The sequence below is a fragment of the Labeo rohita genome, chromosome 10 (assembly GCF_022985175.1).
Source record: "Labeo rohita strain BAU-BD-2019 chromosome 10, IGBB_LRoh.1.0, whole genome shotgun sequence".
Taxonomy (NCBI): Eukaryota; Metazoa; Chordata; class Actinopteri; order Cypriniformes; family Cyprinidae; genus Labeo; species Labeo rohita.
Window position 1 is genome coordinate 18,715,620 of NC_066878.1, and position 20,013 is coordinate 18,735,632.

Genomic DNA, 20,013 nt, shown 5'->3' on the forward strand with positions numbered 1-20,013 from the left:
ATCGTTTGACAGCACATAATAAATAGTCAGGACAAAAAAAAAAGCCGTATGCTAATTAGTTATAATGCAAAATTAGTCATCGGCTAAGGCCCCCCAGAGTTCAATGTCATCAGAGATCGTGGACTCGTGATGCCTTGCAGAGCCCCTCTTATCAAACGCTCAAAGTCGCAAAGAAGGATTAATGCATGTGAGTCCAATACATGATAAGTTTCATTAAAAAGAATTGTCTTTTCGAGGGTAAATGCACGGAGCGGACAGGAAGTCTACTAATCTGTAACCTGATGCGCAAGGAAGGAAGGACTCAGGAACCAGCCTTCAGAGCTTTCACCAATCATATTCATCACAGAACCCAGTCCAGCCTCATTAGACCACAGCGCTGCACTTAACTAAACATCTTTTCCATAAAATAAATGCTTCCAGGTTACCCTCCGAGCAGGTCGCGCTCGCATCTGATCTCAATTATCGTCGCGCAGCGGTCGAGGCTCGAGCCCAGCCAGCGGCGCTGATGGTGGACCTCTGAATTCACCGGCTGAAAGCGTCAACTACAGCGTACATACGTCCTGTATGTCACATTAAACAATGGGGGCTGGGGGTCTTATTGAATAATTGGTTCCTTATGGCTTCTTTCTCCAGGAATATTAATTACGAGATGATTAAAACCTTTTTGGGGTCTTCGGGTGAGGGGAAGTAAGGCCTAGTGCGGGGACGGTGCGCCGTTTGATGGGTTTAACTGTCATTTCGGCAGGAGATCGGACATTTGGTTTGTAGCTCAAGAGGAGGCAGAGAATTTCATGTGGACTGAGGCTTTGGCAGCGTTTCCCGAATTAATAGAGTCTTTCAGCATCTAATTTTTCTTACGGTCGCTGGAAATGAAGAAAAGAAAAGAACAACGAAGAGCTGCGGCGCATATGCTTTCTGCTGGCACAGAAAAAATACTTGTTTTTTTCTCTCAAACAGGACGCCAAAATGCAAAAAAAAAAAAAAAAAAAAAAAGGCAGAGAGAGTTTGTTTGTCTATCTCTCCTGTGGTCCTCGGATCCTTAAAGACACATATCAATCTTTCGTCTTTTTAGTCTCGCTGTGGTTAGTCTTAAAGGCAGCAAAGGCTTCATTTAACGTGTTTGTTAAAAATGAGCATGCATGTGCAATTTCAGCCAATGCACATTCTCCTGATTTAGACAAGACTCCACCATGTGGCAGCAGACAGAAATACAGCCTCTCAGCTGGTCATCTGTTATCCTTTTGGGATATGAGCAATTATTTTAGACCATATTTGCCGCAGTTTTAAGCTCTGATGACTTTTGTTCAGAGATATCATAATAATAAATCATGCTTTGGGGGTTTGCATTCGACAACATTTTCTTTTTTCTAATTTTTTTCCACATTTGTGACTTTTATGTAATGATTAACAGTACGTATATGAGACTAGTTGTCACAGGACGCGTTTATAAATTTTATGGGCGTGGCTTCTGGTCTCATCGGCATTCAGCTATTTTTAGCTGTGCAAAATGTTTGTTTTGCTGCTTGATAGTGCAAATTAGTGTGTGTTATTTATTATTTGAATGCATTTTCTTAATGAAGACACTGGTTTGTAGTGCAAGCAGTTTTACCGTTTACTGCACGTTGTTATTCTTCTGGCTATTTTCATATAGCGGCTAACGAACCGGAAGTCTCGCCCATAAGCTTGTTTCGCATTGAAGAATAAAGTGGTATTTTTTTCTCTAAGTGCATGCAAAATTGCTAATGATTTTTTTTTGGCGTTAAAAAAAATAATACAGTTCAATACATGGTATAGTGTTGTGTCACAAAATAACAATAATATTATAGACTTTAGTGATATAAATAAATAAATAAATCAATAAGTTAAAGTACATAAAGAACAACAGAGCAATTGTTTAGGGATAAAATATATTTAATACATTTCAAACAAAGTTAATTTAGGCTATTATTATATTTTAAAATGATTTCACCTTTATTCAAATAAATGTATATCATTTAAAACGTTTATCAGCTTGCAGCTGACAAAAAACTATAGCCTACTCTTGTCCTGAGAATGCAGGTCATCCTTCAGTTAAAATCATCATTATATTTGACTATTTTCTGAATAGTGTAGTTTTATTTTTTTCACTAGTAACCCAGCAGCTTTAGCAAAGAGAATTAAATAAATTGTTGTATACATTTAAGTACATGAATAAAGTAGTAAATTATTATTATTTAGTAGTAAATATTATTTTGTAATGTTGGAAACTTTGGCTCGTGTATGTTTGGCAGAAGTTGTGATTCTTGTGCAAAAATGCTGAAAAACACTCATTCTTACAGACACTGCTAATTCATATGCATTTAATTAAAATCATCCTTTATGAACAGATTTTTAAATCAATCAATTAATAAACTATTATATTAGAGAATGTAAAATATATAGCCCAAAACTAAAATATGTGACCCTGGACCACAAAACCAGTCAGAAGGGTCAGTTTTCTTAAAGTGAGACTTGTACATAATCTGAAAGCTGAATTATAAGCTTTCCATTGATGTATGATTTATTATGATAGAACAATATTTGGTCAAGATACAACTATTTGAAAATCTGGAATCTGAGGGTGCAAAAAAATCATAATATTGAGAAAATCACCTTTAAAGTTGTTCAAATGAAGTTCTTAGCAATGCATATTACTAATCAAAAATTAAGTTTTGATAAGTTTTACGGTGTGGAATGTACAGAATATCTTCATGGAACATGATCTTTCCCCAATATCCTAAAGATTTTTGGCATAAAGGCAAAATTAATAATTTTGACCCAACTATTGTTGGCTATTGCTACAAATATACCCATGCTACTTCTGGTTTTGTGGTCCAATGTCACATACTGTATGATAAATATGATACAGTAAATGGTTTTGCCTTTAGTGTCTTACCTTTTCAGTATATACAGCAAATATGAATATACAAATATATTTTAAAATAATTTTTGTATGTATGTTAAAATACCCGGTTAAGTCATTTTATATCTAATTTATTATTTTTTAATTATTCCCAAATATTCCATTGTGCTCACTTCATCCAGAAAAAGTAAATTTTATGTATCATATTTCATAAATAAAAAGTAATTGATTCTAGATTTAAGCAGATGTGTATAATCTTGTGCGAGCACACACAGCTCTTGTGGGCTCTCTGGGAAAGACTTGGTATCCCACAGCGTTCTGGATCAATCTGCACTTAAGACGTTATTCCGACTTGGATCGTCGGCTGCTTCCTTCAACCCACAATTTCCTCAAGGGTGCTGCACTGGAGATTGGACTATAGATAAAGGAGGACCGGTGTTTTACATACACTCAGCTGGCCTCTCGTGAAATTGAAATATTAATGTATCTACAGCAGTGGTGTGGAGAACAGGTGATTTAGCCAGGCTGTAAACCTCAACAGCTCTTGACGAATGAGAGCTGAATCAAAGAAACTAGACTTTCATCAAGCTCTTTGCTTCTCACACTTTATCCCTTTCTCGTTTCTCAGAAATCTCCACGAGGTCAGGACTTTGGGAAAATAGAGCTAATGTTGTATTTTGCACAGCAGTGACCAGCAGAGGGAGACAGCAGACAGTGTAACATGCTAAAATATGCTGTTAAAAGGCAGACCAGTGTTAGCCGTCACAGACCTTAAATCTCAGTCATAGAAAAAAATCTTATGTCCTAAACTAAAATTACAATATATTCATATTTTTGTAATTGCTGCAAACAACTGAATACCTACAAGTCAACTATAAATAATGGTATTTTTAAAATTAGGTTAAACTATTTTCTGTAGACAATATTTATGTTAAATGTTGTCTTATGTAACTAAGTTGTTTTAAATATTTACATCCTTTAATCCAAAGTAACCTACATTGCATTCAAGGTAGGCAACATATTTATGAGATCCTTATGTATTAATACATATTTATTAATTCCTTGTGATTGTTTTTAAACAACTAATAATAATAATAATAATAATTATTATTATTATTATTATTATTACTTTTTAAACAAACAATAATAATAGTAATAATAATAGTTGTTGTTGTTGTTGTTATTATTATTATTAAATTGATGTAAAATGATTAATTAACAAAAAAAAATTATTACAATAACAGCTTACTAAAAAAAATAACCTACAATGCATCCAAGGAGGGCAACATATTTACACATTTCTTATTTGCTCATAAATATTAATTCCTTGTGTTTTTGAAACAAATAATAATAATAATAATTAATTAAACTGTTTTTTTTTTCTTAAATTGTACAAACTAAAATTAATAAGCAAAAATTAAAATTTTGAAATAATAAATTTATTACAGTAACAGTTTACTAACAAAGTAAACTACATTGCATCCAAGGAAGGCAACATATTTATAAATTCCTTGTTTAATAATACACATTTATTAATTCCTAATTAACAAACAATAATAATAATACATTTTAAAAAATGAAATTAATCATACATTTATTACAATAACATCTTATTAACAAAGTAACCTACACTGCATCCACAGAGGATACGTTCCTTATTTATTAATACATATTTATTAATTCCTTTATTTATTTACCTATTTATTAATTTAATAATATATTGTTATTAATATTATTATTATTATTATAAATATATTATTATATATAATTATTAGAAAAGTAATTAAATAAATAATGAAATATAATATTTTTTTACAATTAATTATTAATAAGTAATTATTAATTCCTTGTGATTTTTATACAAATAATAATATTAATTATTATTATTATTATTATTATCATTATTATTAATAATAATTATAATAATACATTTTTAAAAATACAATTAATTAATAAAACATGTACATTTGAAAATAATACATTTATCACAATAACAGCTTATTATAAAAGTAACCTACATTGCATTCAAAGTAGGCAACATATCTATAAGTTTCTTATTTATTAATCTTTTTATCTTATTAATTTGTTGTAATTTTTTTCCCACCAACTAATAATAATAATATTTTTTATTACTAATTTTAATTCATAATTTTTTTTTTATAAATTCATTACAATAACAGCTTATTACAATTACAATGTTGCCATTACAATTAATTGTTTTAAGGTTTGTATTTTGTATTATATATTTTTACATTTTTAATTTTCATTTCATAATGTTTTTACTGAAAACGCCATTTAATAGCCTACACTACAAAAAAATGGTTTTACTTTGAAACTATTTTCATTCAGAAATTGCTATTAAATATCATAAATTAATTACAAAAAAAAGCAAGTAACATTGAATCAAAAGAAATTTTGCATCACACTATTTTCTTGCAAAATAAAAATTATTTGCAATTTCAAAAAATTATTTGAATATAAATAATGTTCGGTATGTTCGGTATACAACTTTTTTTACTTTATTTGACTTTTTTATTTATTTTTTTATTTTATTCTTGTTTAATATTTCAAATACTTTCATTTTAATATTTCATTGTGACAACCCCATACAGTCTTCCAACATGCCCTGCTGTAGTTAACATGTTTGATGAACTATATAATTTTCCTGAGCAATAATTGCAAATACTCAAGCTTTATGCAACTAAGAATGCAGAAATACATTGTTTGGACACCATCATGTTGCAGCTGTACTGTTATACAAGCGTGTAATTTCCTGTGTATATTCTTTATACATGCTCCACATAAATAATATAACGGTTTGTGTTTGTTAAGACACATTTTTATTACTCCCTCATACTTTTCCATGACGTCAAAGTAATATTTGTAACCAAGCTATCACTCTCATGTCTGCTTTTTGTCCTGAAGTAAGGATGCAGATGGAGCCTGTTGGTAACCTGCTGTTGTCTGTTCTGTACGGGACGGTCATATGGTCAGTGGTTTCTGTCTATCTTCTCATCTGTGTCTACCTGCTCTGCACTTTATGCTGTAGGATTCAAAAAGAAGAGACTCACATGGAAAACAACGACTTTGGAGACATTTTATAATGAGCTTGATCTGTCTTTGGTGAGTATTGCAAAACGCAAAATGTTATTATTTTACCAAAATAGAGGGATCATACAAAATGCATGTTATTTTTTATTTAGTACTGACCTGAATAAGATATTTCATATAAAAGACATTTACATGGTCCACAAAATAAAATTGAATTTATAAAAATGAGCCTGTTAAAAAGTTTACATACACTTAAATTCTTAATACTGTGTTATTACATGAATGATCCACAGTTGTTGTTTTTTTAGTGATAGTTGTTCATGAGTCCCTTGTTTGTCCTAAACAGTTAAAGGAAAAATCCTTCAGATTCCTCAGATTCTTTGGCTTTTCATCATTTTTGTGTATTTGAGCCCTTTCCAGCAATGACTGTATGATTTTGAGATCCATCTTTTCACACTGGGGACAACTGAGAGACTCATATGCAACTATTACAGAAGGTTCAAACACTCACTGATGCTCCAGAAGGAAACACAATGCATTAAGAGCCGGGGGGTGAAAACTTTTGAACAGAATGAGGATGTGTACATTTCTTATTTTGCCTAAATATCTTTTTTTCTTTTTCATTTAGTACTGCCCTTCAGAAGCTACAGAAGATACTTACATGTTTTCCAGAAGACAAAATAAGTTAAATTTACCCTGATCTTCAAATTCAAAAGTTTTCACCCCCCGGCTCTTAATGCATGTTTTTTTCCATCTGAAGCATCAGTGAATGTTTGAACCTTCTGTAATAGTTGCATATGAGTCCCTCAGTTGTCCTCAGTGTGAAAAGATGGATCTCAAAATCATACAGTCAAATAGTCATTGTTGGAAAGGGTTCAAATACACAAAAATGCTGAAAAATCAAAACATTTGTGGGACCTGAAGGATTTTTCTGAAGGAACAGCAAGCAGTATCTTATTCAGATCAGTACTAAATAAAAAAAATAACATGCATTTTGTATGATCCCTGTTATTTTGGTAAATAATCAACATTTTGCAGATTCTACAAGGTGTATGTAAACTTTTGACTTTAATTGTATTTACATTTGAGGTTCATTTTATAGTTTTATGACTGTGCTAACAGCTGCTAGTCCTGGCAGAAGTCCCAAAGTTAATAATACAATCGGTCAACGTCCATATTTGCACAGGAAATTATGAAATGTTGTTTAATTTTAGCTAGGGTCACGTTCCGGATGAGGTTTCTTGCTCATTTTGGCATCAATCTGAAATATTTGGACCTTACTGCACATTGTAACTCGTTCATCACCACATTCATCATACAGACTATGTGATTTTTTGCTCTCAGGTGTTGTAGCCACGTACAGTATGTAAAACTGGCGTGATATACGAGCTCGTGATCTCATTTTGATCTCATATCCTCTGGTGTTTGGGTGTAGTCCCAGAGACCCGTAATAGGTGTGGCTTATAGTGGACGGAGACGCTTTAGCAAAGGTAACGTTGAAAGTTTTGTTCCTCTGTATACAGAAATAAGCGTTAAAACCAATCGAGCACTTATCAGCATAGTCGAGTTTGATGTTTTGTTTGTTTGCGATATGTGTTGCCAAGTATTCATGTGTAAAAGACGCGAGATTTTCACGTTACGTTATGTTTAGGCTCTCAGTGAGCGCTTACAGTGATGTTAGCGGACTTTATCATGCTGTCATGAATCGCATATAAAATTGCACTGAGAATAAACGTTGCAATGTGATGTGACGTATGTAATCGGTATCCATTCCTCCATTTTGACCACATATTTCATTAATGCGTAAAAAATGCGCAGCGTTAGGAGAATTAATGCCTCTTTTGAAAGCATCCTAAAAGTATGTAACTAAAGAGCATATAGTATATAATTTACATTTATGTTCAATATAACGAACTAGTATCTGGTTACAGAACTCAAACCCACCCACAACAGCAAAAATGTCTTCTGTATGGGTGAGTACACTTGTTTATTTCAGGATAAAGTGACACTTCTTGCTCTAAAAGTACTAAAAATAATAATTTTTAGGCAGATTTAATCATTTCTACTCATTTTCAGGATGATTTGGATCTTCTCCTGGAATCCCCCTCCTCTCTGACTGTAAATGTAAGATTGTTATTGCATTTTATGTTGTTTTATACACTTATACATTATATGTAGTAGGTTAAACAGGTTTATATATCAATATAATCCATGTTTTACTAAGTCAACAGCACGTGGCACCGTTAAGGAGAAGGCAGGCTTTAATCCAGGCGAGGATGCTGCTGCTTTAAGGAAAGCCATGGAAGGGATTGGTAAGTGACTAACCTGGGTGTGGACTTTTAGGGAACTTGCACTGCACACATCCAGCTCAGATGTTGAAATCCTGTTGCTTTCTGTTTGCTGGCCGTTGACCTTATGTCACAATGAGGAACTGTGTGTTTGCGTTTGTAATTCCTCAGGCACTACTGAAAAGACTCTTATTGACATTCTCACTCAAAGAAGCAATGCACAGCGCCAGCTGATCTGTAAAGCATATCACGACGCCACTGGGAGGGTAAAACACCATATTACCTGTACACGTGTTCAGTTAGGAGTTGAATGTTGTCTGATATTTAACAACATGTGTATGTTTTTTCATCTTAGACTCTTTGTGATGACTTGGAAGGTGATACACATGGAGACTTTGAGGATATTTTGGTGGCCCTGGTCACTCCTCCTGCAAAGTTTGACTGCCAAGAGTTCATACGGGCTATAAAAGTACACAATGCCTTTTCTTTTTGAATTTAACCAAGATTACATCATGGAAGTTGTTAACACATTGAGTTTCATCACAGGGCGCGGGCACAAACGAACGCATTTTGATAGAACTTTTTGCATCACGCTCCAACCATCAAATCAAGGCTATGTGTGATGCATATTTGGCTGGTTTGTCTTTTAATGTTACTTATTTCATATTTTTCCATCATAGATATATTTTTACAATATTGTTACAGTACTTGGATGCCACTTAAGTGTTGTCTGTTTTTCAGAAACTGGAAGAGCTTTAATTCACGACCTGAAATCTGAGGTGTCAGGGGACTTTGAAAAGACCTTGTTGATCCTCGCTGAGGTAGAGTCAAATCATTTTTTCTGGTTCTGAATCATATTTAAATTCATTCAAATGTGCAGTGCAGCTGTCTGCCTTACAATTTGTTTGTCTTTTTAACTAAAAGGGCAAGAGGGATGAAAGTGCCACCGTGGATATGGCAAAAGCTAAACAGGATGCCAAGGTGAAGTGAAAACACTATTGCTGATGTTTTATCAGGCGTATAAGTACAACCAAATTCAGCTAAGAATCAAATGAAAAAAAATCAATATACATCCACAGACATGACACTGTTAGCATGTAGGAAATACTGCTGCTGCACATGTAACATATATAAAATAACCCCCATATATAGCATACTTGAAATCACCGCGTAGCAGATCTTTACAGGTGGAGCTGGGGAGGTGGAGGGTTTCTGAGGTGCTGCAACTGTTACAGCAAGTACTAGCTGAGTATTTGAATGTCGAGCAGCAAGCTCATTCGCTGCTGATACGAAAAGAACCAATCAGCTGCGCCCTGTGATAATGATGTGATTGAGATAGTTAGAACCTATCGGTCTGCGCCATCTATAGAGGGGGTAAAATTATTTGATGCCCTGCTGATTTTGTACATTTGCCCACTGACAAAGAAATGATCAGTGTATAATTTTAATGGTAGGTTTATTTGAATAGTAAGAGACAGAATAACAACAAAAAATGCATAAATGCATTTCAAAAATTGTATAAATTGATTTGCATTTTAATGAGTGAAATAAGTATTTGACCCCCTATCAATCAGCAAGATTTCTGGCATCCAGGTGTCTTTTATACAGATAGCTCATCTTGTTGCCTGTATAAAAGACACTTGTCCACAGAAGCAATCAATCAATCAGATTCCATACGCTCCACCATGGCCAAGACCAATAAGCTGTCCAAGGATGTCAGGGGCAAGATTGTAGACTTACAGAATGCTAGAATGGGCTACAAGACCATCGCCAAGCAGCTTGGTGAGAAGGTGACAACAGTTGGTGCAATTATTCGCAAATGGAAGAAACACAAAATAACTGTCAGTCTCCCTCGGTCTGGGGCTCCATGCAAGATCTCACCTCGTGGAGTTTCAATGATCCTGAGAACAGTGAGGAATCAGCCCAGAACTACACGGGAGGATCTTGTCAATGATCTTAAGGCAGCTGGGACCATAGTCACCAAGAAAACAATTGATAACACACTACACCATGAAGGACTGAAATCCTGCAGTGGCCGCAAGGTCCCCCTGCTCAAGAAAGCACATGTAAATGCACCCGTCTAAAGTTTGCCAAGGAACATCTGAATGATTCAGAGGAGAACTGGGTGAAAGTGTTGTGGTCAGATGAGACTAAAATCGAGCTCTTTGGAATCAACTCAACTCGCCGTGTTTAGAGGAGAAGGAATGCTGCATATGACTCCAAGAACACCGTCCACTTTGTCAAACATGGAGGTGAAAACATTATGCTTTTGGGCTGTTTTTCTGCTAAGGGAACAGGACAACTGCACCACATCAAAGGGACGATGGACAGGGCCATGTACCATCAAATCTTGGGTGAGAATCTCCTTCCCTCATGGAAAATGGGTCGTAGATGGGTATTCCAGCATGACAGTGACCCAATACACACGGACAAGGCAAAAAAGGAGTGGCTCAAGCACATTAAGGTCCTGGAGTGGCCTATAGCCAGTCTCCAGACCTTAAAGGAGAAGTCCACTTTCAAAACAAAGATTCACATATACAGGTGCTGGTCATATAATTAGAATATCTTCAAAAAGTTGATTTATTTCACTAATTCCATTCAAGATGTGAAACTTGTATAATGTATACATTCATTCCACGCAGAGTGATATATTTCAAGTGTTTATTTCTTTTAATTTTGATGATTATAACTGACAACTAATGAAAACCCCAAATTCAGTATCTCAGAAAATTAGAATATTACTTAAGACCAATACAAAGAAAGGATTTTTAGAAATCTTGGCCAACTGAAAAGTATGAACATGAAAAGTATGAGCATGTACAGCACTCAGTACTTAGTTGGGGCTCCTTTTGCCTGAATTACTGCAGCAATGCGGCGTGACATGGAGCCGATCAGTCTGTGGCACTGCTCAGGTGTTATGAGAGCCCAGGTTGCTCTGATAGTGGCCTTCAGCTCTTCTGCATTGTTGGGTCTGGCATATCACATCTTCCTCTTCACAATACCCCATAGATTTTCTATGGGGTTAAGGTCAGGCGAGTTTGCTGGCCAATTAAGAACAGGGATACCATGATCCTTAAACCAGGTACTGGTAGCTTTGGCACTGTGTGCAGGTGCCAAGTCCTGTTGGAAAATGAAATCTGCATCTCCATAAAGTTGGTCAGCAGCAGGAAGCATGAAGTGCTCTAAAACGTCCTGGTATACAGCTGTGTTGACCTTGGACCTCAGAAAGCACAGTGGACCAACACCAGCAGATGACATGGCACCCCAAACCATCACTGACTGTGGAAACTTTACACTGGACCTCAAGCAACGTGGATTCTGTGCTTCTCCTCTCTTCCTCCAGACTCTGGGACCCTGATTTCTAAAGGAAATGCAAAATTTACTTTCATCAGAGAACATAACTTTGGACCACTCAGCAGCAGTCCAGTCCTTTTTGTCTTTAGCCCAGGCAGGTTTTGTTTCACAATTCTCTCCAGGGTGCGGTTATCCCTATTGCTTGTACACTTTTTTCTACCACATCTTTTCCTTCTCTTCGCCTCTCTATTAATGTGCTTGGACACAGAGCTCTGTGAACAGCCAGCCTCTTTTGCAATGACCTTTTGTGTCTTGCCCTCCTTGTGCAAGGTGTCAATGGTCGTCTTTTGGACAACTGTCAAATCAGCATTCTTCCCCATGATTGTGTAGCCTACAGAACTAGCCTGAGAGACCATTTAAAGGCCTTTGCAGGTGTTTTGAGTTAATTAGCTGATTAGAGTGTGGCACCAGGTGTCTTCAATACTGAACCTTTCCACAATATTCTAATTTTCTGAGATACTGAATTTGGGGTTTTCATTAGTTGTCAGTTATAATCATCAAAATTAAAAGAAATAAACACTTGAAATATATCACTCTGCGTGGAATGAATGTATACATTATACAAGTTTCACATCTTGAATGGAATTAGTGAAATAAATCAACTTTTTGAAGATATTCTAATTATATGACCAGCACCTGTAATGTACTCCCCCCCTGTTATCCAAGATGTTCATGTCTTTCTTTCTTCAGTCGTAAAGAAATTATGTTTTTTGAGGAAAACATTTCAGCATTTTTCTCCATATAATGGACTGATATGGTGCCCCAATTTTGAACTTCCAGCATGCAGTTTAAATGCGGCTTCAAACGACCCCAAATGCAGTTGTAAATGATCCCAGCTGAGAAAGAAGGGTCTTATCTAGCATAACGATCGGTTGTTTTCATAAAAATATTCTGTCACTCACTGTTCAAATAAGCCTACCATTAAAATTATAGACTGATCATTTCTTTGTCAGTGGGCAAACATACAAAATCAGCAGGGGGTCAAATAATTTTTTTCCCCACTTTAGAGTTTCATGACAGAACTTTGGATTTCTTCTGCAGAACATGAAAGAAGATCCCATTGCCTTCCATTGTATTTTCACTCACATAGTTGAAGTCATTGGGAACCAAATTGGTTTGGTTACCAACATTCTTCAAAACATCTTCTATTTTTCCCACTCTGCAGACATTGTATGAGGCAGGAGAGAAAAAGTGGGGAACAGACGAGAGCAAGTTTATCGACATCCTCTGCCACAGGAGCGTTCCTCAGCTCAGACAAAGTACACCCTCTTGGCTTTTTTTCATATCTTTCATTTTATATACTATTTTGTAATAATTCTGAAAAAACTGTAAGCTTAATATGAAAGAGTCATACATAAGAACTGTATGGAACTGTATTTTAGAATCTACTTACTGTTCAGCAGAGTTTCAGTTTACTTTCAGCCGTGTGAAATGTGTTTCGATCTTTATCTCTAAGCTCTGGTTGAGTATAAGAGTCTGAGCGGAAAGACCCTTCAGGAAAGCATTGAACGAGAGATGTCAGGAACACTAGAGGAGATTCTGGTGGCTATAGGTAATTAAAAATGTTTTTTGTGGTATTTGTTAAAGGAATAGTTCACCCAAAAATGAAAAATCTGTTGTTAATTACTCACCCTCATGTCGTTCCAAACCCATAAGACCTTTGTTCATCTTTTGAACACAAATCAAGATATTTTTATAAAATCCTTAATCCTTTTTATTTTATTTTGGTTGTTTTATGTGTTTTCATATTTTAATTTTAGTTGTGTGCTTCTAAATATGATTGAAAATGTCTTTGCTTCAGTGAAATGTGTGAAGAGCGTCCCAGCATACCTTGCGGAGTGTCTGCATAAAAGCATGAAGGTTAGAACTGTCTTTCTGTATTCGCCTCCCCTATTTTGTCACATTATGTACAGTGAAATGTCTAAAACTGTGAAACATGATATATCTCTTTAAGCAGACTGCTTTTAAATAAGAAACATTTGTATTTTCTCAGGGTGCTGGTACCACTGAATCTACCTTAATTAGAATCATAGTGAGCCGTTCCGAGTTGGACCTGCAGGACATCAAGGCAGAATATAAGAAGCTCTTTGGCACTTCTTTATACGCTGACATTGAGGTAAGCATTAAACAAGAATTTGTGCCAGAAAAAATACGCTGTAGAAACATTTGCCAGGAAATTGTTAGTGTTTCACAAATAATCACAAAGAACTGGGAGGTAACACATTAAATTACACGTGAAATTCTGAAGTAGACTAAAATAGTATTTTATTGTAAAACATTCTCCATAAACTTCCAAAAAAAATTTTTTTTACAATGTAAGTCTAGAATGTCTTGAATGTCCAAAATCCTATAAGGTATCCTAATCCTATAAGGTAGAGAAAATGATTGACATCTTCAGTGGGTGGAACTGCTAATTAGCCCCGCCCTCTTGGAAGGGCCTTGTGTGTGTTCTCTTGGCTATAGCTGCCTTCAAGTCATGTGTTTATCATCTTATTTTCAAAGGGAGTGTACATGAACACCAGTGTAATGTTGTCATTACCAGAGGGAGACTGGATTTTCTGTTGGGGTGTGTTAGTGAAACAGTTATGATGAGGATAATTGTATTTGTCATAATTAAGTTATAATGATAAAGAATAATGATAAAGCTTATCAGAAAACACTGCTCACATAACAGGTTTTTGAGGGTTCGGGTTTAAAAAAGGGCCAAAAAGCATCCAATCTTTGTCAAAAAATGAAAAAGGAAGAATTAAATATGAAATTGTCAAGCAAGTCCATTATTTTCTGACCAAAATATGACTTCTGAACACGTACAGTAGGCTCTTCGAGGCAGCATGTGGTTGATGCATCCTGAAGAGGTTCATAAATTAAATTTTGTTAATTCAATTGACTGCATGAAAACAACCAAAGTCATGCTGATTTCTCTAAGGTTCTGAGTAAAACCAAAACACATGAGAGTTTAACATTGTATTACAGCGTTCTTTTGACCGTCATGTGTGCCTGTACATGCTCTCTGTCAGTCCATCAAACACGCTTTGCACTGCGACCTGACAATTCTGTTGTAATTACAAATCTGCTGCTTTAAAGCATTGTCATGTTTTTTATTTGTTCCCTTTTCATACTGTACTGTTCCTGCTTTACTATTAAGCTGTTGTTGCCCTCCAGGCCCTTCATTTCTGACACACTAAAACCACTGTTTTAACAAAGATTATAAATATATTTCTAGATAATAAATAAAATATAGCTGCAAGCAGCAATTACAGAGGTTTCAAGCACTTTAAGACATTTAAGCACATATAAAAAAAGACATTACATATGTGACCCTGGACCACAAAAACAGTCTGAAGTCACTGGGGTATATTTGTAGCAATAGCCAAAAATAAATTGGATGGGTCAAAATTATTAATTTATGCCAAAAATCATTAGGATACTAAGTAAAGATCTTGTTCCATGAAGATATTTTGTAAAATTCCTACTGTAAATATATTAAAACTTAATTTTTAATTAGTAATATGCGTTAAGAACTTTCTTTGGACGACTTTAAAGGTGATTTTCTCAATATTTTGATTTTTTGCACCCTCAGATTGCAGATTTTCAAATAGTTGTATGTCGCCCAAATATTGTTCTATTATAGCAAACCATACATCAGTGGAAAGCATATTTATTCAGAAAAATTGACTTGAAAAATTGACCTGAATTCACTGGGTTTTGTGAAGTTTTGAGTTTTCCTTTAGGTTTTATAGGCCTTTGGGTATATTTAGGTAGGCCCCTTTTCTAACCGAACACGTTATATCTTTCCAAACGTTACATTTCAACATTTTTTCATAAATATTGACCTAGAGCATTGGTCTCAAACTCAATTTCTGGAGGGCCACAGCTCTGCACAGTTTAGCTCCAACCCTAATCAAACAACACCTGATCCTAGGTCTAGCTAATCAAGGTCTTCAGGATTAGTAGAAACTTCCAAGCAAGTGTGAGTTGGAGCTGGTTGGAGCTGAACTCTGCAGAGCTGCGGCCCTCCAGAAATTGAGTTTGAGACCAATGCTCTGAGTTTCAGACCTCTGACCTGGAGAGTCCACAGAATTGTACAGCAATGGTTATTTCCAGATTAAGTGAAAAAACCTAAGACAAGTTCGCAAAAGTAGGTCTTACATTTTTTCAATCATTTTAACAAGATTCGTTCTGATCTGCCTCTGGTAATCTTGTCTAATAGGTGCTCAAAGTTCATCGGCCTATGGCAGCCATGAGATACGCAAATGTCCTTACAGACGCTTGTGGCATTTTGGACCAAGACCGTGCATACAGATGGCAGTTTTTATGTTTTTTCCCTCTTATAGCACCACCAAGTGGCCAAGCTCCGTGACTTTTTTTATGTGACCTCAGATTCAGCTTTTACATAGGCATTTTGAGTTTGGTGAAGATATCTCATTCCATTCAAAAGTTAAAGCCATTTCAGTAAAGGCGGCCCTGCCCCCTTCGAACGTTTTGGCGCCCCCCTTTGCAACAGAAAGTCAAAAGTTCAACTTTTTTGACAATATTGATATTCACTCTCCAGGGAATCTTCTTGAACAGGTTTGATTCCGATTGGGCGAAAAACCTAGGACTAGTTTGCAAAAGAAGGTTTTTTTTTAAAAAACCTGAAAATTGACTTTTTTCCAGTGTGAGCCAAAGATTTCAACGATATGACACCGTGTTTACACTGGATGCGACAGTTGTCGCGCCACGCCGCAACCTCTAAAGTCTGTCTACACTGGACGCGACAGAGCGACCGTTGCAAATTATTTGAACTTTGTGTGAGCACGTCATAAATAGAATGCAGTAGTTTACTGTCGGGAATTTTCCGTGCCGCATTCAGTGTAGACAGCATCAACGGTCCAATTTCGAATAGACGTCACAGTGACGTCACTTGCAGCTGCGCGCGCATAGTGGTTGCAGAAAAACACTGGTAGCAAGTGGAGGTAAACAGGTAAACTCCATGGAATAAGAGAAAAAATTTTTTTTTTGTGCCTTTTAATGTCAAAAGCGGAATGCAAATAATTTTTACACAATACTGTAGTCAAAGACGCCATTTGAAGCTAAACGCAGATGTTTAAACGGACATGCTATGGATGAAAACTGCTACGATTTGTCTACTTTTAAAGCTTACATTTGATTTAAACAATAGGTCTACATAATATTCACATATGCTGTTCATAGGGGATGTACTGTATTAGCCCTACCGTTACAGCATGAAATATTATTTAAACCTATTACTACCCTGGTGAAAAAGCCAGCATATGCTGGTAGGTATGTTTTGATGCTGGAATGCTGGTTAGGTAGGTTTTGATGCTGGTTCATGCTGGTCCTTGACGAGCAACAAAACCAGCAACGGTCCAGCTTAAACCAGCTAAGGACCAGCTTAAACCAGCATCAAAACATACCTACCAGCATATGCTGGCTTTTTCACCAGGGTATTAACCTTTTTACCAAACTTTTTTTTTGTTGTTTTATCTCACAATTCTGACTTTTTTCCTCACAAATGCAAGTTTATATCTACTAATTCGGATTTTATAACTCGATTTAACAAAACTAATGAGTTTGTTAATTCTGAGGGGGAAAAAAGCCAGAAGTGTGGTATATAAGATGAGGGGAAAAGAGAGAATGATGAGTTGTTTTTCCTCTAGATTTGTGGGATATAATCTCGGAATTGAAATTGAATCTCGAAAATAAAGTCAGGATCCCGGTTTCGGATCTGTAAGACTATCCCACTATCTAACATCAATTTCGTTGAATAACAGTGCTTATCGCTGGGTGACAAGCTCTTGTAATATGCGAATAACATTTTGAAAATGACATCTAATCAATATAATCTATACTCTTTTTAAATCTAAGTATTTTGTACCGTATCCTTGTAATTCTCTGGCCGTAAAGGCTATCTCTCCCGGGTTTTCTGCAACCATGCTGCGCGCGCATCCCGAATGTTTACAAATAAACTAATTATTATGGGTTCTACTGCTAACTTGAATCCCTAATAAATACGGGTTCTAAATATTTAGCAAGGGCAGTATGAGGTTTAATGTCAGTAGTCAGATTAATGATGTCCTTTTCATATCTTTGTTTTAGTCTGAAACAGGTGGGGATTTTCGTCAAACCCTGCTGAAGATCTGTGGTGAAGATGGAAAATGAATGTAACCGCTGCCAAAGAAGAACATCACCGCTGAAGTGTCCAAATATATGTGAAAGAGCGTCCAAATATAACTTAAATACAATTAAAATACTACGAATAAATCAGAAGAGCTTCATGAAATGTATTCTTGAACTAGTTTGATTGTTTATAATCATAGATATATGATCATTTATACTTGGCTTTAGAATAACTCTAATATAATACAAATTATTTTAGTATCAGAACCTGCATTTTGATTTGTTAAACTTTTGTTATATAATGAATGAATATCTGAAGAATAAACCTTTGCGTTTTGAGGTTGTTTTCAGTGTGTTTTGTCCCTGATCCAGCAGGTGGCAGTGAAGTAAGCTACATGTATTTGGTAGCAAAGTGGATCTCTTGGGATTTCTGTGGGAAGTATTTAAATGACTGCTCATTTTGTTTTGTCATTCGATCATAAGTACATAAAACCGGAATTAGGTTGACGTTTGGTCTTAATTCTGCTGTTGAAATTAAACTTTCGTCCTCATTTGGAGATTACTAATATCTAATTTCCCAAAACAATGCAGATTGTCAATTAAAAGTGATGTTAGCAGATGCTGCTAAAACCCACAAAAGATTCTTAGCTCCTTTCACCAATAAGGAAACCACTGATAATACTTGAAACAGGTTTTAATTTGCTTTGGAGCATGTGTGAGGTCAGAACGGCAGATTGTAAAATGACTGGAGGCCCAGAAGTATGGTTTTGTATGAGGGAAAATCTTTCTCATGAGATATGGCTTGCGTCAGTGCTAATATTACACTTGGCAATAAAGCAAGACACAATATTATGAGCAGTAAAAAAAGTGTTTATGCAATGAAAACTGATTTTACATACAGTAATTCAGGCTTTTGTTGCAATTATCATGAGCATGTGTACAGTCTGCAGAGGTGAAAAGTCACAGATTATCTTAATTACTGTTCATAATCTGCAGCTGTTATTATTAAAGTAAAACAAAACCTGACCTCACATTCTCTTTTCAATTTGTCTTCAGACAGGAAAAGAACAATGGCCTGGAAAATCCCTAATGCAAGAGTAGAACAAAACAATCAGATTAAAACACATTTCAGAATATGATTAAAACAGTGCAGCTCTTTTATTATGCCAAAACTACATCATGTAAAACATTTGATGGCATCATTAAGAGATTAAAGACAGGTCATTGGCACAAAGTCAACCTTCACATGGCATACAGAATAACATTCGTTGATCTGAAGGATTGGTATATTTAAGCAATAATTCACAAACTAAATTGTAAAATACAGTATACTCATTACAGTTTTAATATACAATTTTACGTAGGGAAGTCGGATTCGTTCTTTTGAGTCTTAACTGATTCTTTTGAATCAAGTTCCACTGAATCGTTTGAGGTGAATTATTTGACTTTACCACGAAATGTTTTTATACTTTTTACTATACTTCAGAAATGTTTCAAATTATTCGTGCTGGAAATATGTTTATGTCTTGAGTGTATTACTTTATAAAAACGTTTGAACCGATTCTTTCAGTTGGCAGATATGAGACTAATTTAATGCCAGTTCCAGCTGGACACGTTTTTTATATAATAAATAATCTATCCATCAAATAAAATAACAGACATTCAGAGAGAACACAGATAGATATTTCGTTTACTTCAATTTTGACAACAAAAATAGCTTCAAATGGAGGGAAAGCAGAAAACCCCTCAGTCTACTAAAGTAGTAACCAAAGACTAAACTACACACAAACAAAACATTTTTATTCAGTTTCACAATTCAGATATTTATTCAGGCAGTTTGTCATTCCAAGTAATCAAATAGAGAAAATCAAACCACCAACAGAAGTTAAAAGACGATGAGATGGACAAACAGTCACAAAACAGTGACTGACCCATATATGTTCATAATCAGTTCAGTGCAAGTACAGTGATTTTGACCCAATAACTCACGAACTAAAGTTGTAAAATACTGGTATTCTGTTCTATGTATGGAAGTTGGATTCATTCTTTTGGGTCTGTTAAACCGATTATTTTACGAGATCGAATGAATAGTTCAACAACTCCACATCTGGAGTGAATCATAGACTGGGTGAATTAAAAATTTGACTTACGCAGCTACAAAATGTTTTTAAATTTTTAACTATACTTAAGAATTGTTACAAATTAATCGTACTGGAAAAAAAAGTGCAAAACGGAGTGGGACATACAACCCTGGTGAAAAAAACAGCATATGCTGGTAGGTATGTTTTGATGCTGGTTTAAGCTGGTTCTTTGCTGGTT

At 35.3% G+C, this 20,013-nt stretch overlaps 1 protein-coding gene across 2 annotated transcripts; it reads left to right on the plus strand.

Annotated features, from left to right (window-relative positions):
* The first annotated feature begins 5,873 nt into the window (after positions 1-5,873).
* Positions 5,874-19,025, plus strand: anxa3b (annexin A3b). 2 transcript variants are annotated; one of them, XM_051121311.1, is made up of 14 exons: positions 5,874-6,004; positions 7,864-7,905; positions 8,009-8,056; positions 8,157-8,244; positions 8,392-8,486; positions 8,576-8,689; positions 8,767-8,857; positions 8,962-9,041; positions 9,145-9,201; positions 12,740-12,833; positions 13,031-13,126; positions 13,376-13,434; positions 13,568-13,690; positions 17,674-19,025. In XM_051121311.1, the coding sequence occupies exons 2-14, from the start codon at positions 7,891-7,893 to the stop codon at positions 17,734-17,736; spliced, it is 1,023 nt and encodes a 340-aa protein (XP_050977268.1). In that variant the 5' UTR covers positions 5,874-6,004; positions 7,864-7,890; the 3' UTR covers positions 17,737-19,025. The 2 variants fall into 2 exon arrangements, with proteins under 2 accessions (XP_050977268.1, XP_050977267.1); XM_051121310.1 differs by lacking the exon at positions 5,874-6,004 and adding an exon at positions 7,211-7,422 and having other exon boundaries at positions 17,674-19,021.
* The last annotated feature ends 988 nt before the right edge of the window (positions 19,026-20,013 follow it).